A 27,266-nucleotide genomic window follows, 5' to 3' on the forward strand; every position below is an offset into this window, starting at 1 on the left:
ATAATTAATAATATAATAGTAGATATTAATTATTAAAATATTATATGATTATCTACTTGATTTTTTTTAATTTTTTTAGATACAGGAATATTTGCATCAACTACTTCTTCCTCCTACATAAAATCACCTTGTATGGTGGAAAACTAATACTGAAAAATTTTCAAGTTTGGTTCCTGTTGCATTGAAGTACCTTAGTATTCCAGGAACATGAGCTTGTAGCGAACGGATGTTTTCCAAAGCAGGAAAGTGGTTACAGCTCAAAGACAAAAGCTATCACCTCAATCAGTTGAGAAATTGGTGTTCTTACATGACAATATTTAATTATATAATTTAAAATTTGATACAAAATGTAAATAAAAAATAATAAGAAATAGTAGCAACTAGCAAGTTTACTAGCAAGCAACTTTATATTTTTTAAGATAATCATTAGTTTATAGTAAATACTAAATACTAAATAGTAAACAATAATGAATAAATTAATAATACATTTTTAACCATTGGACTTTATTAATATTCGGTTCGAGTTCGATTAAAATATGTAGGTTTGGATCTGTTTGAGTTTGTTAATTTAAAGAAGAGTTTGGTTCAGGTTTGGTTCGACCTTAAAAATCAGGGTTCGTAACATCACTAAAATTAATAAATATATTTATACTTTTTTTTACATCGTATTATAACTACACCTTTTTGAACAATCTCAATTTTTAATCCTTCCCAAACTTGTTTACAATACATTTTATATAAACATTATTATTGTACGATATTCTTACACACTTATCAACAATTTCTTCTGGATAAAAACATACTATATTATTACTCTCTTCTGTGATTATAGCTAAATTGTTAGCCATGATTGTACCGTATGAATGATTATTATTATTACTAATTGGAGTAAGTTCGTTTCCAAGTAAGATATTTTTTACAATACTATCGTTTTACATGGTACAAACCGATATTGATAAAAAGTGAGTGATGTCCACAAATTGTCCATTCTGAAGGTAAAGACTACTGTTACTTCTTTTTTTTTAGCCGTCCATACATTGTTGTATGAAGCATTCCATTACTTATAAATCTTTTGAAAGATTTAATTTCAATGATACCATTTTCCATTAGTTGTATACCAGTTTTATTTTCTATACAAATTTTTTGACGTATTGTTAATGAATGTGACATTATACCTTTTGGTACTCCAAATGTAGTAAGTTTCATATCTAGACATGTCGCATATGTTACATGGGTCTATCCATTTAATCGAGTCAGTAAATTTAGAATGCGAGGGTTAATTGACCTTTTTGTGAGATTTTTCAGCTTGCATATTTGAAATTATAATATTCATTGTCATATTAAATTTATAAGTTTTTAAAATTTGTTGTGGAACACATTGTGTACCACAGAAAAAGTTTCCTATTACTCCATTGTAATGTTCATCCGTGAACGCAGACCTAGTCCAGAGTGATCCCCATCTTCTTACATAACTTGGAAGATGCAGCAGTAAGTGAACATTGAATTTCATAAAATTTTCTCCATACATATTTGGTATTGCAGAAACAAATTTTTTTAAGCAATTCTTAGAGTTATTTATTTCTTCAGTAGTACAATTATCTTTCAACAAACCATAAATTGCCGAAATCAAAAGGTTCCAATGTTGATAATATGATTAGGGTAATAGGCCTTTTAAACATACTGATGAATAATATAGTAAAAATGTTCGCCACTTAGATGCTTTATATTGTTTTTGGTCATTTATACTTCTAGGGGTTACCATTACTTCGTTTAAATTTTCATTAGGAAGAATGGCTTGACATTTTCACAGAAATATTATTTCTTTAAACTTCATCAATAAATAATACTTAGATTGATGTGTAGGATGATCAGGTGTATGACAATTAATTAAATCGACTAAATCTCCTAGTGCTCTGCTTGTCAATTTGTGACGTGACGCGAATGCAAGAAGAAGTAGTTCACTCTCTTCAGTTGTTACTTTGTTGTTATTAAATAAATTATTTGTGATGACATCATCCGAAAGATCACCATTGTCCTATTCAACATATTTTAAAAATGTGCGTTGTAATTAAATAAGTAAATAAATCACAATAGTTATGCATTAGGTATTCATTTACTAATTGTTATATTACCAAAAATTCCTGTCATTTATTAACATTATCTTCAATATCTTCATAAGTATCTGAGCCATTTGCAAGATTTCCATTATTGTATTGTAAAAATATAAATAGAAACATTATTATTTATTACTATGCAAACAAATAATACATAGTTGAATTCAAAATCTATTTGTGAAATAATTTATTATTTGTATAAACAAGTATAGATACTGTATATTAAATTAAGTAGATACTTTATTTGAATTAATTAAGCAAAAATATATTTAGGCATTATGTTGTATTGTAACTAACAGATAAATAATAATATTATATAATATAGGTATTCAAAATAATAATATAATACTCATGTACTTACATTGACAGTATTTATACAATTAAATAAATAAAAAAAATAATAAACAATATAATTTACTAGTAATTCTTGATGATTCACTTCAATGATTGAATTCAAGTTGCAATATCATCATTACCACTGTTGGGAGCATCATCAGCAGCTGCAGCTACTAACGGTGCAACATGATTGCGCACTTTTTACCATTTTATATTTATGAACTTATAATTTTTTTTTTTGTTTGACGTGCGATCAATATTTCCTACTAGGTATACCTTATTAAATTATTATTATTTTTAATATCATTATGAGTAAATCTTATTTCTTTATTTTTCTAGACGAATACCGAAGATTATTCCTTTTTTTAATGCGTAATAATTGTGATGTATTATAATATTATAATTATTTATTTTTGACTTTATGTATTATTTTATGTTTTATTTTTGACTTAACGTTACTATTAATGTTGAATTTTTATTGCGTATTATTTGTATATTATATTATACTAAGTCTTAATATAAGTAAGTAAATCATTAAAGATATTATAGGACAATTATTGTTAATTACTCTAATTTATTCCAAAAAAACAAAATATTTGTTTTGCACAATCTTTGTTGTATTTGCTCAAATATTAAAGGTAAAAGGTGCGCAATCGTGTTGGGTTTTCTCAAAGATAAAAAGGTAAAAAGTGCGCAATCGTGTTGTGTTTTTTTCAGGTAAAAAGGTAAAAAGTGCGCAATCGTGTTACGCCCGTAGCAAAGGCACCCCTAAATACGAATTTTATAATTCTTTTTTTGCAATTATTTAATACTTATGAAATTTGTATGAAGTGTTATGATTGTTTGAAATTAATATGGTTTAAAATGACTTTATATTTGTTGTTTGGGAACATTTAAACCGTACCGTTTTTGTGTAATAGGTACGTATATTCGTAATTTTCTTAGCATATTAGATTATATTTTATTGATACATTTTACTATTTTCATATTTTAATTAAATTAGATTAAAATATGTTTGAGATAAATATTAAGACATGTACCTGCCTATACATTTTTAATTAATAGGTAATTAAATAACTGAACATTCAAATAAGGAAGGATATCATAAAAGATTTTAATAACAATGGATGAACTATATTCATTAAGTATAGATTATTAATATTTTACATACCTATACACCGGAAAAAATTGGTGAGTTTATTAAATATGAAGCGGCAATTAACATAGTAAAATACATTAATCGTTTAATGGTCCGTTTTGTAAGTCTCTTTTAAACGTTTATTCTACATCTACATAATAATTAAGAATATAATAATAATACATTATTAATAAAATATGAATATATTCTTACCGTAAATATGAATGTACGTCGTGTCGTACGATGAATCAAATCTCTTTTGGATGTGCAAGACAATTTGAACAAGGAATAACACACTTCATTAGACTCTCGCGTTCAAAAACACAATGAAAAATAATAATTGAGTACCTATGTTAGAATATTACGTTTATCCCTAATCTCCTACTTAAAAAATTCAACTATTTAATTGAACAACAATGTTTTTAGTTTAGGTAATCCTAATGAGTATTTGTGAGGTTTCGCACAAACAACCCGACAGCAATACGCAGAATATAAAATAACAACTTAAATGTAGGTAATCTCTTAAGAAATTACCATTTATAAGTGAAACCTTAATAATACACCTGATTGTAAATTTGCATCTGACAGGTGTATTGTATTCAATATATTTTTAATAAAATATAAGGCAAACAATATTCTAATAATATTATTTTAATCTTGCAAAAATACCTTATATAAGGTAGGTAATTCTGTCATGTGCATACAGTACGATTAAGAATTTCGTCAAATCGTACTTCAAGGATCGAAGCAGATGCGTAATTATATGTTTTTCCAGTTAGCATAAAATTTTTAACTCAATTATTTAGGTAGTAAACCGTAGGTTCTAAATGTGAAATTTTCAAAAAAAAAAAAATTGACGGGATATTTTGTTTTGATTTTTTTTCAATCTTAAGACCGACATTCCACTTTTTTGACGGTGAAAAAAAAATATGATTTTTAGGTGTTACTGCTCTGAACATCGAAGATTTCAAGACGATACGACCAATATTGAAAAAATTTGTATTTCAAACTTAATTACAATTTTTTTTTAACCATAACGTTAATGAAATGTTGGTATATATCCAGTTGGTTATGATTGAGACACACATGACAAAAAATAATACATTTTGGAAGTAATGGACAATTTAGTATGATATTCACATAATTATATTATAATAATACAATTTAATAATATATTTCTCTTGATTTAAATCTTTAATCCAAAAACATCACTGGACTTATTGTGTCTTGTATTCATATACCTTAGTACTTAGTTGGTAGGAAATAATTAATTTTGTAATTTCTTTGGGAATAATAAATCAATTTTTCTAATTTTGATACCAAAATATATAGATATTTCTTACATGAAAAACGGATTTTTGATAAAAATTGAATTATGTTGTTCTTGCACGGAGCCCTTCATTAAAGATAACTTTTACGCAAAATCGGTTTTCGGCAAATAGATTTTGGTTTTTGGTGTAACTCTAAAAAAATAACCGTATAGATACATGAATTTTTCATTGAATGTTTATATATTATCATTTTCTGTACACGATAAAATTTTCAAAATATTTTGATTTGTTTTGAGCGGTTTACAGACATTTTCAGTTCCCAATTTTTTTTTCTATAAATGTCAATTAAATTTTATTTGTTGAGTCCAAAAATTTGAAAATTTAATACAAGGCTCCACGTAATTAAACCTGATATATTGTTACAATAATAGATGAAAAATATTAAAAATTTAAAGTTCTATTTTTGACAACATTTATCAAATTTTAAATTTAAAAAGATTTTGAACTTAAAAATATATATAAAATGTTGAACTTTTATAGATAAGATTTGAAAATTTAAAACAAAGTTCCATGTAATTAGTAGGTTATTCTTTAACTAAAAAATTTCAAAAATATAAAAATACAGTTTATTTTTATAGTTATTTATGTTCAAATTTGGACGAAATTACATATTAAATAACCAAGAATAACGATTTTAGTTATTTTGTTGTCATTTTATAGAATGAATTAAACTTACCGACTACCGTATTAATAATAATTAATAACAATAGGTATAATTGTATAAACATAATAAAAAATATACACACTGATAAACTGTCTCCGCTCAAATTCGTTTTTCGTATACAATGATAATTGACAATGTATTATATCATTTAATTCAAATTGAATACCTACCATCCATTAAACAGAGACCCACTTGTCCCCTACTGTACAACAGAGTGACATCCACTTACCCAATGCAATCTTTAAAGAGTAACTTGCTCTTAATTATAGGTAACAAAATAAAATATTAGGTGTTTTAAATGTATTAGGTATTGTTTTAAAATGCATACCTACCTACCCCATTCCTTACTGAATCAAAATATGATTTTTGGGTTAAAATAATTTCTATGGATTGATGTATACCTACAATTATTGTATTACCAAACCTTCTGACTTGAGTTAATTTTATTTCTCACAATAACAATATCTACCTCTAGTTAAATTCCATTAAATTGCATGATTTATTAATTCTAACTGATGGATATGTTTGTAAAAGAAATTTATTGTTAAACATTTTCAGTGGGAATATATTATGTAATGGAATATAACGAAATAATGTTAAATTAAATTTGTTTGAGACAAGAAGACGTGATGATTACATAATATAGAGAAGAGTAGGTAAACGCGGAACATTATATAAATTAATATCTATCATATTCTGGTAGACTACTATAGTACTATCACATTGTATAAAGATTAAAGGTCACAGGTACATATAAACATCAAGAAACTCCAATAGTGTAATAATTTGGTTTATGTTATATTTACTCAGACGGAAGAAAGCTCGGAAGAAAGAAACTACATTTTTTAAACCATTAAAAAGAGTGTAACGTCCTTTTCAATCGAGTTGATCAAAATGTATGAAATGAAACGCTTTAAAGAATTTATAAATATACATTTGTTCATTTAAAATTTAATTGGATTTTTAATAACACATTATAACAAGTTCGATATTTACCAATTTTTAAATTATTTCCATTTATATTATTCCTTTATGAAACCATATTTATTACACCAATTATAGATACATAATTTGATTTGATTTTTAATGTTATTCACCATTCATAATATTAAATAATAATTATTATAATTTTCCCATTTAATTTATTGAGTTAATGGCATTCTAACTTCATTTAAAACCGTACCACAAAGGCTGATCAATAAGTTTCAGGTTCTGTCCAAAACAAGGAATGTGTACCTATTATGTATCGGTTTAACAAATAAGTAATTTTTTAAAATTTTTTTTTTTGTGCAAACACTTTTTGAGGTTAAAGTTTTGTTTCAATTTTCAATACAATAATAATAATAATAATAACATATTATAAGAAATATTATATATTAGGTATATAAAAATATATAATCATAGGATTAGGTACTCTTGCCAGCTGTACCATCTCCGATTAAAGTTAACCGAAGTTTTATTGGCCAAATTTGCCCGGTTATAAAATCTGTTAATTGAAGTGTAACCGTATACAACTGGCCCAATGGCCCAAAAAAATAAAAGATTCTAAAGTATTCAGCTATCATTTTATTACCATAACATTATCAATTAAATTTGTCCAAAATTATTTAATAATTCAATTTATTATGTAGGTAATTTTATGTGTATTGATAATCAACATTTGGAAAATATTTTTTTACATGGCAAAATATATTAGATGATACAGATGAATTCAGATATATAATATAAGTATCTATATTTAATTGAGTATCTATTTGAAGTATCAACAGATTAGGTAGGTACCTAAAATCTAAAAATATAATATTAAAATTATCTTATTGCAGTAAACTTAAACAGGTGCTTTAGTTTATCCTCAATCGTTGTTGCTCCTCGAAGAAATGCAAAGTACTTAAGTACTTACATCAACATATTATCCTAACTACCTAGCTGTAGTCAACAATACAGTTGAAGTAAAATTCATTTGTTCCCAAGACTCCAGAACCTAATAAAAAAAATAATAACCAATCGGATTTCAAAGTTAAAATGAAAATATATAACTAGGTATACGGTTTGGAAAAATGAAATGATAAAATAATTGTGTAATTATTGGTATGATTAATCTCGAAAACATTAAAATGTTGTATAATTTATAATATTCTATTAATATGTAGTCGTAATAAAAACTTATGTTATATCTTGTACATATTATGTGTAGTAGGTATATATATTGTGTCTATTATGTTTGTGATTGACATTAAAGCTGCTTTTGATAAAATTATCTCAGTCAATTGTGATAGGTACAGTATACTTTGTAACTTGTGTGTTTATGCGTGCTCCTATCCAGGATGTATTTTTATATTATTCATGTGGAAAATATTTTTAATTAAAATTTTGTCCCAACCGTTATTTCTTTTTAATTTCTATCAACGTAAATATTCGATACTGTCATGCTAATAAAATTATAAAGTCAACTGGTCGACTTGGAGTAAAAACTGATTGACGGTAAAAATGTAATAACCAGACAAGTCCACTTTTATCAATTGTTCGGGAGAAGCGAAACAAAATTCTTTATCTCATTCACCTTTATGGGCGGGAAATAATTCATTTTGAGATATCTTTGGAAATAATAAATCGATTGTTCTGATTGTTCTACCAAAATATAGATATTTCTTCAATGAATAATATTCCATGAAAAACTCATGTCTGGTTATTGCACTGAGCCCATGAAGCACGGACTAAGTCTTAGATCATATACAGGACTGGACACGACAAGGTTGGAGGGTGTGGGGGGTAAACCACGAAATGTAGTACAACAGGCGGAGTTCGGGGGATATTTTCCTTTTAGCATTACTAGCGCCATCTCATGGATACTTATGAAACTAGGACACATCATACAAATTTCTAGTTCCATAAGTATCCACTAAGACGGCTTAGTAATGCTAAAAGGAAAATATCCCCCGAACTCCACCTGTTGAACTACATTTCGTAACCACAATATTCATCTCGTGTCCAGTCCTGTATATCTTAGTCCGTGCCATGAAGACTAGAGATCTCTAGTCTTCATGACTGAGCCCTTCAATTTACGTATATACGTATATTTTTATAAAATAAAAATAAAAGTAAAAGGATATTTTTTGTTAAGTTATGTTTCACTATAAGAAAATTACCTATCTAAAAATATTTACAAGACACAAATAAGTGTGAGAGAAGAACCATTCCGTAATAATTGCAGCATCATAATAATATGATTTAATTTTTCTACCTGTTATAACTCTTTTACCTATATATATTTCATATTTTATAAAAGTCTTAAGTACAGCTTTTAAGATGCTGAAAACTTCTGTTTTATATATAATGGCCTAATTCAATTCAACGGTTCTCAAGAATAAATCTATTATATTGTAATATTAATATATACTGACAATGATACTAAATAAAGAAAAAAATATATTTAAGTAGAAAGGCTTTAAATAAAGCTTTCACCAAAACAATTCATCATATAAGCTTACATAATTAAAAATAATACAGCTTTTGTATTTTAACTTCCAAGTATCTATATGGTTGGATTAATTTATAACTTTTAATCATTTTAAGATATCCAAATATAAAATATTAACGCATAGGTACCTTCCAAAATATCACCAACAAAAATAAAATAATAATTATTAGGTATTTATTTAAGTACCTAAAAAGCCAAAAAATACCTTATATTAGAATTTAGGTTAGGTTAGACATGACATCTATAATTCGAATCATTTCAATGCATGTTATAATGGATGATTTTCGTATGGGTATAGGTTTGGGATTAATGAGTGTTTTCAATCATATACTTAAGCTAGTCATAGTTTATTTAGGTTGGGGGTTTCTTTAAAACATATCTTTGCTGGTTTGAGAGTTTTGTTGAGTTTGAGAATAATTTGTTTGATTGAATTAGGTCGTTTAGGTTATTTTGGTGTTGGATGAGGTATTTTATGGGGTAAAGCAATACTAAATTCCTGTTTTTCTCACATAAACATTAATACAAATAAAAAAAGAAGAAACACAAACACCGAAAGTCGAAACCATACTGAGTGTGCGCTATGAAATGCAATATTTTAGAGCACACTGATTTTACAATTAAAACGGTTTTTCTAGTCAAATATCTACTAATAGACAGTACCAATCATAATAAACAGCTGATAATACCAGAGCATGTCGTATTATTTGTTAAAATCATGATCATTTAAATCTTATATAAGATTTTGATAGAAAAGTATTGAGTTTGTGAGTTTATGGTGTCAATATTCAATATAAAACAAATATGTACTACCTACATGACATCATTTATAAATAAAAGTTAAACAATAATTAGTTAATAGATTCAATCTTCAGAAAAAAAAATTATACACCGTTGTAGAACAGCTACTATATTTGATATAGAACTGGTAGTAAAATATAGTCTATAAAGTACATCAGTTTTTCATTCAACAGATCATACAACTCTATGGACCTACTTATATTTTAGTTTTAAATGTAGAATATAATTTTGTGTCAAAGATAAGATAGTATAATTATGTTCATTTTATAAATATGTACATTGTACAACCACAATATCATCAGACTATTTATTTTCTATTAAATTACTACAATTTATAATTTATAAGTGTTTAATTAAATACTGCAGACACAATGGCAACTAGGTTTCCTAAATAAAATATAAACAAATATTGTACGGGTGAAATATTAATATAATTTAGGTATACATAAATCATCATAGTTGCAATATTCAGTTCTCTTTGTATATAATATTAAAAACATTTTTACAATTTTATCATAATTAGGTAGAAGTTATTTAAATTTATTTATTTATGAGATAGGTGGAAATAGTAATAGTTAGCATGAACTTAATGTACTTATCAAAAATAGTAACAAACACCCAATTACATTAATAAATATCAGTGTTTACATTTAAAAATAAATATGTATAATTAATGGTTGTAGTCAATAGTAAGACTTTATAGTATATATTTTTTATATTTACTTATTCATAACATTTATGTTGAGATTCTTAATAAAAAAAATGACTTACACAAATATATTCTACCTTCTACTATACATTTAATACCATTAAATAGTTGATAAAATACATGTATAGAATTTAAACGATGGAAAGAATGTTATAAAGAAATAAATTACAAAACAAATGATGTGCTTAATAGTTATATTATACTTAATTTATAAATGTGTTGAATTTTGTGATGTTAATGTGTAACAAAACTCTCGTTAAAGTTATTGTCAGGGATACGATTATTTGCTAGAGTTTCTCTGAACTCATAAGACCAAAATCCATTAAAATCTATCAAAATGTTCACCAATACATGACCCATCTTACTGCGTATGATATCTTTTAAAGTTATTTTATTTGGATCTTCTGGCTTGATCATATCAAATATTTCATCTTTTATATCTTCCAATGAAACCATCTGTTGTTGCTCCTTTGGTAATCTGTCGGCAACAGCCTGTAAAAAAATATTATTATAATAAAATGAATAACAATATTATTATAATATAGGGCTTGTAGACTGTTTAATATAGTAACGGCATTAATATTTTATTAACATTATTTTTATGCATATATTTCTATAAAATATACCCATTTGATAAGACATCAAATTATCATAAGTAAAACTTAAATGTAGTATAGGCACTATTTAAATAAATCATTAAAAATGTTTGTATGGATTATTTTCTCCAAGTTTCTAAAAATATACTTAAAATTAATCGCTTTTATTATTCTACAACAAAAAAAGTATTAACGAGAACAGATAGAAGCTACTTACATGGTACATAAAAAAGGTAAAGTATTGCAATTGTAAGCTAATTGTTGCTAATGATATGGAATGATAGGGATTATTTAGCTATTTATAGTACAACAAATAGCTACATTTCCAAAAACAAATCAAACTACACATATTAGTTATTTAAATATTAAATAAAAAATATAATTTTAAATACCTAATAACTATTGTTGTATATTTAAATATAAAATGTTTATATGTTTATTATAATGTAAAGTTAAAAAACCTTGAAATATCATCTTTTTTAGAGTATTGATAACAGTAAGTTTAGAATTTGTATGTATTTATATAATTACTTCACGTCTAGTGTGATATAATAATACAAATTAGACATTATAATATACTCTATTCAAAATAAGAAATGCCTGCGGCACAGCTAGCTACTGCGCAGGGGCTTGGCAATACTGCATGGCAGGTGTACAAATAGTTGACACGTTAGGGTGACAAATGGGTGTCGCCTGACCATTTGCAACAAAAACTGGTTGCCGCCACAAGCGTTTCTTATTTTGAACAGAGCACAGAAAAAAATTCACAAATACCATTAAATATAAATTTAAATTAAAGTTAAAATACTTTTGTAACTCATAAGTATCTATACTATATCTATGCTGTATCTAACTTAGGTCTGTACAAAAACCAAATCAATAAATAAATAAAGAATAAATTCTAAGAATAATTTATAAAATGTCTATACATCTAACATAAAACAGAAAATTTCTGATGCAAAATAATTTAATTTCTATTTAATTCTCACAATATTTAATACCATTAAACAATATCACAACTCAAAAAATTATGGTCTGCTAGAACACAAAATTTACAGGAGGTAATCACAATATTGTCAGTAAAAATGTTAACAGGTTCAATCAAATACAATCAATTATGATAAGGATTTCGATTTTCAGCATTTTTAACCTATTGATTAATCACCCAACACAATTTTAACCCATAAAATATGGCCTACTGATATAACCTGTTAATATTTTGTACTTGCCATTGTTAAGATCATCAATATTTTAACTTATCAATATTTGACTATTAAAGTTTCAAACCATAGGCACCACAAAATATTAAAATTAAAATTAACCTATTAACTTATGGTGGAAATTACAAGAAATATTCGTCCAAAGTCAATTAAAAAACTTAAATAACAATCACAATTAAAAATAATTGGAAATGTATTTCACAAAAGTGCTTGAAATTACCAAGTTGTTTAAACCACACCTAAAGAAAATTAAATTAAGTATACAATGTAAACAAGTATAAGTTAATAGATTAAAATAAAGTTATTCACATAAAATTTGAAGAAAAAACACTAATAAAATAATTTGGACATCGGCTAAAATGTGAATACAAAAAATTACCCTAGAAAAATAGTTGATGGTAAATGAATCCAAGTATCCTTGATTCTTTATATCTAAAAATTTAAATAAATATCGTAGAGATTGAGGTTCATGCCGATTTTCTGTAGCCAATACAAAGTTCAAATAACCCTTGTAGTCCATTTCACCAGCATATGTAAATGCATCTTGGAACACTCTATCTAAAAATACTGAAGTGAGAGCACCTGATTTATACCTATAATAAAAAAATTTACCATTATTAACAACTCTATATTTTAATTCTGTGTACAAATTATTAATAAATGTATTAGTTATTACTATATTAATAATAAGTACTATAAATCATTTAAATTCTGATTATGTAATTTTATACACATTTTGTTAAACATTTTTGTTGAAGATTTTGTAATTTTGTGGAAAAGTACATTCAGTTAAAGATTTAAAACATAATATTTTAATATTAAATGAAACTAGATCAATCAATGGCAAAATACTACAAAACTCTTCCAACAAAATGTTTGTAGAACACTAATATCAGTATTTGGGCGCCGGAGCAGTGCGTTTTTTATTACAAAAACAATGTCTTTTAGAAAAAACTCTCACGCCCTGTAGAATAGTTTGGTTTTGTTAAATTTTTTTTTTATTAAAAAGAAGAGAACATTTTGCAGGTCGGATCGAAGTTTGATTTTCAAAATTATAATTATAGAAGCTAAAATATGCGTTTGAATAATGCACAATATTTGTTCTGTTCAAACATACTTATCTACTACTATTTAAAGTAAAATGAAAATTCTGCCTTTGAGCCGACCTGAAAAATGTTCTCTTATATTGAATAAAAAAAGAATTAACAAAATCAGATTATTCCATAGGGTGTGAGAGTTTTTCCTGTGAAGTTATTATTGTTGATATAATACACAGTATCGACCCCCCACCCCCTCCTAAATAGGAATCGAGCTGTAGATTAGTGGAAAAGTATTATACTTAATGTAGTAAAATATAAAATTTAATTTTCAAATTGTATAGTATTTCGGAAAATTGGAAAAACCGGCACCGACACGATTAATGTAAAAAACCCCAGTAAAAACCATTTAGGTTGAAACATACAAATAATAATTATGGCTTGGATTTATATATAAATACATATTTTACTACGACTTTATAAACTAATGCAAAAAAATGATTTTTAATTTAACGACCTGTACAGTTAATTTTACATATTTAATAATTACTTTCTCACATATTTTGAGAATTAAGACTCAATACTATTATATTTAAGAACATATGTTTAGATAACATTTTATTGAAGTATTAAAAAAAATTATTATGGTTATCTGAAAAGTCGACATATGACAAGTGTAGTGCATGTTTTGTGGTTTATTCAGTTTTTGTTTGATTGTGATTTTGGTATATTAATATATATTTTTTAATTTTTAAGATACTGTACTTAGAGTACTGTTTTTGTAGTATAATTTTTTTAATGAAACTCCTCATAACGCCATAAATTTAAAATAAATAGTATTAGTAAATTACAAGTTATGAGGATTTTAGTACAATATAATATTGTTTATGTATATATTTTGATACATAAAAACCCAAGTCTTAATATTAACTATATGGAAAATTTGTGCCATAAATAGTGACGGTGATAGCAAATCTTATGTTGTGCATTATATATTATTATAGTTATAGAAGCAACATTGTGGCATTGTGCATAATATAAATTAATTAAAAAAAATCAAACAACTTTTAATAGCTGTAAGATTTTACATTTTTACCATAGACCACATTTAAACAGGACCTTATTGTTATTTTTATAATTATTTTACTGTAGAGTGAATATGAAGACATTATTACTTAAAATATATTAGTAATATTATTAATAATAATATTATTATATAAGGTTAAATATTATCTTAAAAAAATATTTTAAATTGAAAAATAACTGTAACAATATAAACAGTGTTTAACCTATTGTTCGTTTTTACAATAATCCACCAGCACTTTATTTTTTAAATTTTAATCTAAAATTATCATTATTTACTAAACATTCTATACAACAATAATTTAAAAATAACCATAATAATTATTATTATGTAGTATTCATGAATATATTAGATACAATAATTGTGTATACCCTGTTATTTCTTGGCGACTCAACAATCCATTATGATCTTTATCCAATTCTAAATATGATGAATAAATATGAAGAGCAGAGGGAACAGAAAACCAATTTTTTTTCTGTAATTCCTTACTCCAATTTTCTTCGCGGAGCTAAAACAATAAAATAGGAGCAGATCATATTATTTTATTAAACACAAACTAGTACTCACTAACACTAGTGTACTATTGTGTACAATAGACATAGATAACTTTAATATGGGAGTTCTTAATTGGTTGTTTAAAGGATTTTTTTAGAGCTGGATATGCATATTTATCAAATAACCCAAAAATTATGATTTTTTTTAAAATTATTTAAATTATGTGATGGATTTTCCTTTTATAAGTGATATATCATTTTCATTTAAATTCTTCATACTTAAAAGTAAAAAATGGATATGCATATTCTTTTTAGTAGATACTATAGACTATAAAATATATATGATTCAGACCACATTAAAGACAATATAGTTTAAGATTGATCGAAAGGACCACACCACATTTTTTTATATAACTTAGTTGAATTTTGATGTACATTGACATCTACTAGTTGTATTCAATGCAATATCATTTTTGATTCCCTTATCCGTTACATACATCGGTAAGTCTGGATTTTTTTTTATATTGGTTACGATTAAAACTAAACTACATCAAAATAATAAATAAAAATCAAAAACACATTTTTTTATGGTCAGGGAAGGGGGTTTGTGGATACACACTTTATATCTTAAAAGTACTTAAACCACAAAACAAGGTTAAGAACCCCTACTTTAATATATTTATACCTCCAAGAGCTCATCAAGAAAACCACAAGATAAGATTTCAATGATTTGTATTTTTCCAGTTCGTAGAGGATCCAAGTAGAAAAAAAATTTTCTTACAACCATACATGAATAAAATGAATAAAACATTTTTTCTAATTTCTTCAACTGTGTTAATGTAGGTATAAGATCTAAAATATAAGCTTCAAAATCCTAAAATTATAATAATATTTCAGTTAATAAATGCAATTAAATGAATACAAATAATGTATATAAAATTATGGATTTTTAATTAATATGTTTTTTTTTAAATTAGAAACTGATAATTTAGTATACTATAAGTTTTAAATATAAATCTTATAGGCTACATGCTACATTATTTGGTGATTATTAACATCATATAAACATTAAAAACAATTGAGATTTAAGATAATAATAAAACTTTAATTAAAAATATATTACCGCTTCACTTAAATAACCACAACCACTTGAATCATATTGAGAAAGACCATTTCTAGTTTGGTCTATCCATATTTTTTTCATTATATAATTAAAGAACGTATCTATTGATAAATAACCTTTCATCTTACTGTCTTGTAACTGTAGAAATATACTAGGGTTGAAAAACAATCTGAAATATAAAACTCTCATAGTAGTATATGACATTAATTAAATCCTTCAAATAAAGAAGAAAATATAAATAAATTAAAATAAATTAAAGTGATGTATGGGAAATATAATGTTACTTGTATTTATCATTTAATTTTTGTTTGACTTGAATAAAACTTTTATAATTTATGTATTGGTTATGAATAAAATCATTCAACGGTGTCTGATGCTCTTGAAGCAATGACCACATATACTGAAACAAATGAAATCAGTTATTTGAGAAGTTATGTCAGGCATTAAACATTTAATAAATTAATAGTGAGTTTTTGTTTATGTTCCTACAAACATGATTTGGTGACCCATGATTGGTTCATTAAATTTAATTAAATACGTTTTTTATGGTTTTTGTTTTACAATAGTCACAACATTTTCTAACATAAAAGTGGTACTAATAATTTTAATTAAATAAAACCTTTTAACATCATAATTTAGGCTAAATTAGAATACAGATGTTAATAGAACAGTTAGTATTCAAGTTTTTATGATTTATATAACTACTGGTAAAAGGCCTAAGTTGCTATAGATCACTTTACCGGACTAAGCGATATGGCGTATACTACCAGATGACTGACAGATTAAGCAATTGAAAGCACAACTTACTTATAGAATTCTGATTATCATTTAATAAAAAGACATAATGCTGGGACATTTATTCACAGAAATACCAAAATAAATGGGCTAAGTTATTTTTTTTTTTTGGTACAATCGACTCAAAGAAGTTGTATGTGCTAATCGAGAAATACATGGTACTCAACTACTATTATTGTCGTTTATCATATTTTATAATTTTGGTACAATTGAAATGGTTAACACTTATTTATTTTCTTTCAGTTTTATGTAGACACTTGCTAAATAATAAATAAGGTATGCTCAAAAATATTTTACTTATAATTTGAAATATTGTTCCCAATAAAGTGTACTATTTGATAATTTTTAAAACTATATGATATAAATAATAAAATAAAAATCAGTTTTTTTTTTATCGAAAATGAAAATATATATTCAAGATCTACAATTATTTTTATTAAAAATATGAAACATTTGTTTGTATTAATATTAAGTAATATAATTACTTTTAACTCTTCACTAGTTAATAGTCTCGACAGCTCTCTTTCAAAAAAACGACCGCGTGCTTCAGCTCTAAGCTGAGCTTTAAAAACATTGACTTCTTCGGTGATTTGCTAAAAATATACAAAATTAATACTTTTACATACAAAAAAATCTACAACTAATAATATTTAAACATTTTAAAAGATTATTTTATAATGGTGATATAAAAAAACAATTTATACTTACTGGTATATAAAATATTGGTAGATCACTACCAGATAACCTCTTAAGTATAATAACTCCTGTATTATCTTGCTGCATGACTTCTTTGAAATATTCTTCTTCATTTTTATTTTTAGCTGCAGGTGTAACTATAAACACATTAGGAATATTAATGTATTTATAGGTTCACTAAAATATCTGCTATCTATTTATCTTATTACTTAAGGGTAGGTTACAAAATTCTATTTTTCAAATGAAAACCCACTTTTTTACTGAAAATTATTAAGTAGATGATTTGTTTAGTGGTTCTTATTTAAAAAACAGAAGTTTGTATAGTCACAAGATGATCCTTAAGTGCTACAAAAATCTCAAGTATTCGAAAATAAAGACTTCAAGTGAATTTAAAAACATAAATAAATATTATAAAGTTACATAAATTAGGTAAGTAAAACTTACTTGTCAAATTTTTCAAACCTTCTTTGATACAATTTTCAAAATTGAAATCCATTGCTCATTCAAAATCCAAAATGAAATATAGTAAAAGATTGAATATCCATTAAAACTGAATCAACAAAATAAATGTCAAAATTTAATATACTATTATATTATAAATAATTAATAATTAATATTATGTAGTATGGTACCTCATAAATAATAATATTATACTGCATTACAAATAATGATTTATTTAATATAACTAATGATGTTGGATTGATCTATTTAAAATTATTTTATTGAGTTGTACAAACAATTTATTAAAAACATTTTAGTTAATAACATGATACTGATATAAAATGCTTGATTTGTTTTTTTGTATTTATATTAGGTCTTTCAACATTCTGTTTGGAAATATAGACATTGGGGCAACTAGGGGGGGAGGGGAGTATGCCCTCCACCGACTAAGTTTTAGCCCCCCCCCCCAAAACAAAAAAAAAAATCCCTTATTGATTTAGATATAGCCCCCATGGGTTATTTTAAATAAATAGTTTTGATAGCCCCCCCCCCCCCCCCCCCCCCAGAATTTTAACGAAAGCTGCGTCTACGAATATAGATGGGCATAACCACCGCCCTCGAGGCTGGTCTGCGTAGTTGGACTGAACTTGTTTAGGATATTTTGGCTATGTATTAAAGCCAATAAAGTTATAATTATAATATTATACCATTATAATATTAGGATAAAACAAAGTATACAACAAGGTTATCAAAAATCTAGAAGCCTGATAACCATGAACTAAGATAGTATAACTATCTTAGTTCATGCTGATAACTCAATATGTGATAGATAATATTATTATTACCACGGGCCACGGTTTAAGATATACCACAATTTAAGATATACTAATTTAAGATATCTTAGTCCGTGATTATTATGTTCGTTGACATATTTGATAATACAATTCATAATATTCATATTATAATATTATACATTAATATTAAGCACTATCAATTTAGATATTATTACAGTCTGGTTATTGTTCTATGGTAATAATTAAAGGTAATAAACTATGAACTACAGAATTAATATAATAATAATATTTAATATGCATTAAACTTATTAATAATTTATGAAATTATCTGTAAGAGTACAACTATTTTCAATTAGTTGCATGAAAAATTGATTGATTTAATTGTTAAATAAAATTTAATGAACCAATCATTGGCCACTAAATCATGTTTAAGGGACTATTAGCTCACTATTTACTTATTAAATGACAAGTAGTTGTTCATGTAACCCAGCATATAATACATTATACAATATTATTTATATCATAGACCGATATACCTATTCATAATATAGTAATAGGTATACTAATATATAAATTTATTACATTTAATGGTTCACTAAAACTTAATGGACCAATCATAGGCCACTAAATCTTGTTTAAGGGATCATTAGTTCACTGTTGAATATTTATGAAATGTTTAGTGTTATCAAACCTACAGTATTTGGTGCAACCCATGGATTAATCACTAAGATATATCTTAATCCCTGGTTCAACCCGAATGTTATATTAATAATAAATAAGTGGCAATATTGATAATGTCTATAGAGAAATAAAGAATATCTGGTTAATAACGGTCTGCACAGTCTTTGGTAAAATATATACTAGGTTTGTTCCAGCATATAATAATATGAAAAAAAAATCAACATATTATGACAACCTTATCTCTATGTCAATTATGCAAACACATAATGCAAATTCTTATTTTAGTATTAATTGATTAGTAAAAAATATTTTTGTCTTTAATCAAAGTATTATATAGGTAATTTGTTTGACTAAAATGTTTAAGTTTCTAATAATTTAACACTTCAACATTCTTTATACTTTGATAATTATCAAAAAATAGAAATGAATAAGTTACAGTCAGATGATTTAAATGCAATTGTGAACATTCAATATGGAATTGGGTTTGAGCTTATTGAAGGACAAATTGAAATTGAGATAACAGTTTTCAATGAAACTAAAAAATCTAAATCTCTACCGGCATGTAGAAATCGAATAAACTTTTATGAAGAGTTCATATGGAAAATTGACAAAACTACACTAAAATATAGTCGTTCAACAAATGCGATTGTTAAGGTTGAATGTTTTAGAACGTCAGAAAAAATATTTTTTGGAAATGTATACAGAAGACAAAGAATTGGACATGTAATAATTAAGCTTAAGGAATTTCAAATAATAGGACGTAACTGGGATCAAAATGTATCTATTAGAGGTTACAAGCTTCTTGGTACTAGTAGCTACATTGAACTTATAATTGTTTTAATAATACAAGAAGATATAGAATTTGAGAATATAAAAGATTTCAAAAAAACCTCAACATTCAATAACAAAGAAATTAATACCACAAAACCACCATTAGAACTCAATAAATATGGTAATTACAATTTTATAATAAAATATAATATCTAATAAAAATAAGTAAAAAGTAAATTAATTATATATAATATACCTATAGGTATTTTCCATTAACATAATTTATACAGTCATAAAACAAACTCGTTTTGAATAAAAATAGATAAAATACCTAACATAAATTTAATATAAAATATACCTAAAAAAAACTTAATATTACCTAATAATAAATTGAAAGAAGGTATTATTGAGTAAATATGTTATAGAGAAGAACCAAATTCCACCAATGTAGGTGAATAAATTTTTGTCTGAAAATAAATTAACTGTATTTAATGGGGTTTTCGACAAAATACATTATAATTATGACTGTAGGAAAAATAATAATTGTAAAATATCTGATAAAGCCAATAAATCAAAAAAAAACTTGCAATGCAATTAAAAAAACTATCCAATACATAACTATTCAATTTTAAGATTTTTATATTGTATACCAATTGGTTTTAAGTTGTAGAAAAAGAAAGCAAATATTTTAAAACATTTTAATTATGTTTATTGTGATTATGTATATTTGTATTGTTTGTATATATTATAAATAATTATAAAATAATATATTCTTACATAAACTTGCATATTTTAGCAAAACCAACAAAAATTATTATAAAGCATAATAAATTAATATGTACAATATGTAAATACATAATGTGGCTTGGTGCAAGAAGGGCCAATGTCATATTTTGACAATGTTTAGTAATTTAAAATATTAAATTGGACAATTTTTTAAAATTTACAAAAAAATCTTAAATTTTATGTTTGAACTCTAAAAGTTCTGTTACTTAATTACATTTGTTTTTATTTCATTGTATGACTCATTTTGTTTTTAAGTATAGATATGTACGTTTTAGTTTGACAGTGCCCCCTTAGAATAAATAATAAAACTACTTTGGTTTGACATTGGCCAAAAACTAAAATTTAAAATAAACAATTTCTAATAATTAAATAACTTTAAATAATTAAATAACTTTTTTTATGAAAACCTAATAATAATATTCAATTGAACATGATGTTAGTAACTTCTACATTTATAAACTTTATTAATTGATTTAGAAATGGCCAATGTTGTGGCTATAGATAATATGTAGCTAATGTCGACATGGGCCCATAATAAATCGATTATTATCAAAAAGGACAATGTCAAATCTAATTTGGTCACATACCATAAGGGACATTGGCCCTTTTAACACAAGTAACATAAGCAGATTTTAATGACATGGGTCAAATAATCTCAATTTTGTCAAAATGTGACATTGGCCCTTATTGCACCAAGCCACAGCATTGTACTATTAAAAAAAAATATGAAATACTAAGATGGAATGATTGATAGCAATATTTTTGGGTTTACACTTCATTGAAATAAGAGTAAAGAGATAATTTAAAAACAAATTATTATTTAAAATGTTGCATTCTTTAGTTTTAATTATTTTTATAGTTATAACTCAGAAACTAGATTTTCACCACATAAAAAGGAGAAATTTGGCTATATCACTACATCACTTATACGAAAAAAGTTATTCAAGTTTGAAAAACACAAACAATAATGGTTTTTGAAACAATTAGAACTTTATTGGTATAAGTGTTATCTAAAAAAATAAAAATGACATTGCACAGCCAAAGATCTCCTTTCTGTGGTAATATTTAAATTTTGATCAGAAGGATATTTTTCATTATTCTCAGTAAGAGTATTATTACTATTTAATGTATGGTAAATTTATTAAATTTAAAATATGTTTTTATTTTGAAATCAACACTCAAAAGGTTCCATCTTAAACAAATTTCAAATCATTTATTTTTTCAAATAAATTAAAATTAAAATGTAATTTTAAAATTGTTTTTTTAGTAATTAAAACTATTAAATATAAACAAATCTACATAATATTTTGTAACTTTCTAATAGTTATCCATTTGTTATGGTAAAAGTAAGAATCCTTTTAAAACCTAGAATTTACAAACTATACTGCTTGAAAATTTCCAAATATTGGGCTCCAAGCAATTGATCTTGATTAAGGGGATTCCACAATATTGTTTATTGGAGCAAACTCTAGCTATACGCCTTCAAACATTTGACTTAGAGTTTTATTCCAATAATAATTTTGAAAACATATTATTTGAATTTATTATTATGAGGTCTATTTTGAACAAATTTTAAAATTGTATTTTTTCATTAATATTTCTAAAACTACAAGATTTTTTTTTAATTTCAAATGAGATTTTATCTTATAAAAGGATGCTACATCTGCATACGCTGTCTCTGTCTTACAAACACCTAACATGGTAAATTGTAAGTTCTAAATAATCCATTTAACTCTGTTATGATTAATATTATGTTATGGAGAATAATAAACTAAATATGTAGCTCGAAGGTGGATCATAGAAACTCCCCAAAGCTGACATAAAAAACAAAATAAAATCTGTTTTCAAAATTATTATTGGTGTAAGACTCAAGTACGGTGGAACACATAGGTCTATTTGGCACCAAAAAACAATATTGTAGAATCCCTTTAATTTTAAAATATAAAAAATAATTTGTTAAAATTCCTAATTATTATAAGATTTTTTTAAATTATAAATTTAATTATGAAAATTATTTTAAGCAGAATCTGAAAATAATATGAAATAAAAAAAGAATATTATCACTAGGGCCTGCATTTTAATACAAAGTGCATTATTTTTTGGGTGCTCTAAGACAATGCATATTGCATTCGAAGTACATATTTAGTTACATGTAATAGATACTTCAAAAGTTAAATTTTTATTTTGCATTTCTGAATAATATAAATTTTTAGAGCATTTTTTAATGTATGTATTAATATATTGAACAAGATTTTAGTGTAAATTAGGAAATTCAAAATATTATATCAAGAAATATTGTTTTCATAATACTTGTTTTAATAGTTTATAAGAATTTTTCATCCATACCAAATGTCAATTATTCCATATAAGAAAGCATAACGTCTTTATCAATCTCCAGAAAATATCTGATATATGTAGTGTCTTACTAGGACTAAAAAAAATGAACAACTATTTGTTCAGTTGAGCTTGTTGGAGATACATCTCAATCACATTTGTTTCCAGTATACTGTTTATTTATTGTGCATTTGTGCATGCCTAAAACAGTCTTGTAGAAGATACTTTTTAAAAGTATACAGATACAGTTACTTATTTTTAAAATGATTTATAGATATTTACTTTCAAATATTTTCATTTTTTTATAAATTAATCGAGAAATTAATTAGGTAAACCGATTTTCATGTTTTATATTAATTTTATAAAGTGTCTTACACCATATCATTTGGTAGAAATTAAAATAATCATCAGTTTTCTTTCATTGTCGAGTATTTGAATTTTTGGTTGAGTGCTATTTTCTATTATTTACAATAAAAAAATATATTTAACATTTTCTTAATTTTTATTATTATTTTAAATGATTAAAATTTAAATACAAAAAATATTAACTAAAAAGAATAAGTATTTGATTTTAAACAAAAATACTTTTTGATAGTATTTAAATATGTATTTGATTACTTAAAAAGTATTTGAATACCTTTACTCAAGTACTTTACTAGACTGGTGCCTAAGTTTGGTATTTAGTTTTTGTATCATTATTAGTTTAGTTAAGATAATGACATGTTGAAAATGGTGAAATTGAAACCATCGTTTTTCTATAGTTGTGTGCCTATTTATTTGTTTTATTAATTTTAACATAAATATGTTTTTGGGATGGATACACAATAAAATGTTTCTGACGGATTTTTCCTAAGGTTTTCACTGTCATAGTTGCTTATTAACAAAAAAATATTTATGATTAATAGATTTTCCTTAAAGAGGAAAAATATACATTATTGTGTTGTAAAGGCATTTTTTGAGAGCTTTTAAATTAAATTATTACAATAGATTGTACACCTATCTATTATTTATTGTGTACGCTTGACTATCGTGATATCGATTAATATATAAGACAACATTTTAAAAAAAATACGTAGGAAGTTTGATCAAAATAGGCATGAAAGTAAGGAAGTATTTACTTTTTTAAGTCATCAGAAAGTTCTAAGTTCTAATTTCATCAACCAATCAGTAACAGTAGAATTTGGTACATTTTAGGTTTCATTGGTATTTGTACTTTTACCATAATTTATCTACAACTAATAATTATTATTAAAATCATATTTACTTATAGAATTATACAGAAAATATAGTGATACAATGATCCAAGAAAAAGGGAATATATATGAAACACCAAAAGAACAAAATGACAGAATAAATCAAATTAATGAAAAAGATAATAATAAATTTAACAATATAATAGACAAACAAGAATCACAATTTCATAATACCCTTAGTAAATGTGAAGAATTATTAAACAGATTAAATATTAATAATAAACATGAAGAATTTTGTAAAAAAGGAATGAATATGAATGAATTAAACACTGCAAAAAGAAAAGTTGAAAAATCAATTAAAGAAAGCAAAGAATCTTTAAGACTAAATGATTACAATGAACATAAACTTAGTGAATTATTAGAAAATTGTTTGAAACATACAAATGAATGGTTAAAAGTTATGCAAAAAATTAAAAAAGATATTGATATAAACAGCCTAGCCAAATGCTCTAGTAATTCATTTTGCAATTCAAGTATTCAATCTGAATATGACTTTGAACGGCCAACTATTATAGTAAAGGAAATAAAAAAAAACCTTAATGAGTTAACAGAATATATGACTAATATGAATAATAAGGTTAAGAAAAATAAATGTAAACGTTCGCGAGAAATGACAACACTAAAGAATACAAATTTCAGGTTGACAAAATTATGTGACATAATTGCAAAGAAAATAAGTGATGACCGATGAAGTTATTTAATTAATGCATTATTGACATTAATCAAAATCATTATTTTTGACCAAAAAAAATCCTCATAAAACACAATTACGATGTTCTAATATTGGATTTATTTAATTAGTATTCTTCAAAAAACACATTATTAATATTTTGCAATTAAAAATCTAGTAATATATATTTGTATAACATTGAATATTCTTTTTATGAATTGTAATAGTCATTTTTAATTTAATTTTTTAAGAAATCAGATCCATACTATAGTATAGGTATTCATAAATACATTAGTTGGTACGTAAATTAAAGGCTATAAATAAAGTAATTCAATATGTCAGATGATACTATTAGGAATTAGATAGTCTAATTATTAAGCTCTACTGAATTATGATTTTGGAGGTTAACTATGATAATTGCTCTTTTAAAAATATACATTTTATTAATCAACAAAAATTATTTAATGAATTTAACTCAAGTTTTTAAGTAACATTGTATTGTTAATAATATGCTAACGTCTATTTAATCGTCCATTTGATATATATCACACATGTATATATTAATATTAGCAGATACATAATAAAGGTATACACCTTTATTTTATTTAGGTAATTGATTTGAACTTAATAATTTAGCTATGACTGACTGGAAAACATACTGACTTCATAGAATTTAAAACTTATTTTGTAACTATAAATTTTTCTTATGTCTACAAACATGTACCTACCCATCATATGGTCTTAAACACCAAATTAAGGTCTTTCATACATAATGTATGTAATAAGTAAGGGTTATACATAGGATGAACACTTTTATTGGTACCTAACTCAAACATTGAGTCCTTATATTATTCTTGTTAACCTGACAAGTGTATTCAAACAACCGCGATAAAAATATAACTGTCTATACCTACTTCAAAAGTTGCACTACTTATATTTGAACACAAATAATATGAGTGTTGATACATTCGCTGCCTATGTGCATCAAATGTTGAACAAGTGTCAAGTGATGTACATAGTGATGTTTTTCTTTATATTTTAATCAACATTGTGAACCTTACCTCTGTGGCACTGTAATAGCGTAATCATATTTTGTGGTTTGTCAACATAATTGAGCAATGATGATTGATGGTTATTGTCTAGTGGAGAATGGTGATCATAATAATATGTGATAGTTATTAATTATTACTTAATACGTATTGTATTTATTACTAATATTATTAATTAGTCAGTCGTAGATTCAAAAAATGTAAACAACACATCAGTTATCAAACTTACTAAACGTTATCAATGATTGATTACACAGAATAACACGCAATTCTCATTACACAACATAGCTGCTGCAGCTGTTGTCTGTTGGTTACGAATTCACAATAACAACCACAACAACTGACAGCCATAGTATTGCTCTGAAATGTGGTCATAAGCGTGCGCACTCGGTAGGCATGGTAGGCACTTGACTACTCTGCGAACTCCCCCCCGGCCGCCCACAGTATTCAATATTATTATCATGACAATTGATAGTCAATCATAAAATACTTTTTTACTATGGTAAATGTAGTCAAATGAGGTTACCCCATCCAAATAAGTTTTTATAACTTAGGTGTGAATATGAATATTATATATATTACGTAATATGTGCGTGTGTTAACGTGTTATGTACTTATGTATATGACTACCCTGCCAGAAATTATGCGCACGCTTATGAATGTGGTTGCTTGTGCTCGGAAGTCTGGCCCATGACAATAACGATAACTATTAACCCGAGATGCGGCTAGTTAACGTTAGTTAAATCATGACTTTAACAATTGTTAAACGTTACCGATGTAACAATAACGATGCACGTGAATACGTGATACTGATTGCACTTAAGAGGACGCCACACCCACATGTGTTGTCACCATAGCGCATGGACATATAAAT

The 27,266-nt window shown here is 25.3% G+C and overlaps 1 protein-coding gene across 3 annotated transcripts; it reads right to left on the minus strand.

The window, feature by feature from the left end:
- Window positions 1-9,952: 9,952 nt before the first annotated feature.
- On the minus strand, window positions 9,953-26,909 carry LOC132936089 (serine/threonine-protein phosphatase 2A regulatory subunit B'' subunit gamma-like). Of its 3 annotated transcripts, none has more exons than XM_061002780.1 (10): window positions 26,622-26,909; window positions 18,058-18,163; window positions 17,626-17,750; window positions 17,403-17,510; window positions 16,407-16,522; window positions 16,123-16,291; window positions 15,685-15,873; window positions 14,877-15,013; window positions 12,764-12,977; window positions 9,953-11,060 (listed from the first exon to the last, which is right to left on the minus strand). In XM_061002780.1, the coding sequence occupies exons 2-10, from the start codon at window positions 18,107-18,109 to the stop codon at window positions 10,803-10,805; spliced, it is 1,368 nt and encodes a 455-aa protein (XP_060858763.1). In that variant the 5' UTR covers window positions 18,110-18,163; window positions 26,622-26,909; the 3' UTR covers window positions 9,953-10,802. The 3 variants fall into 3 exon arrangements, with proteins under 3 accessions (XP_060858763.1, XP_060858762.1, XP_060858764.1); XM_061002779.1 differs by lacking the exon at window positions 26,622-26,909 and adding an exon at window positions 26,405-26,614; XM_061002781.1 differs by lacking the exons at window positions 15,685-15,873; window positions 26,622-26,909 and adding an exon at window positions 26,405-26,614.
- Between the last annotated feature and the right edge of the window lie 357 nt (window positions 26,910-27,266).

The sequence above is a fragment of the Metopolophium dirhodum genome, chromosome 1, assembly GCF_019925205.1.
Source record: "Metopolophium dirhodum isolate CAU chromosome 1, ASM1992520v1, whole genome shotgun sequence".
Taxonomy (NCBI): domain Eukaryota; kingdom Metazoa; phylum Arthropoda; class Insecta; order Hemiptera; family Aphididae; genus Metopolophium; species Metopolophium dirhodum.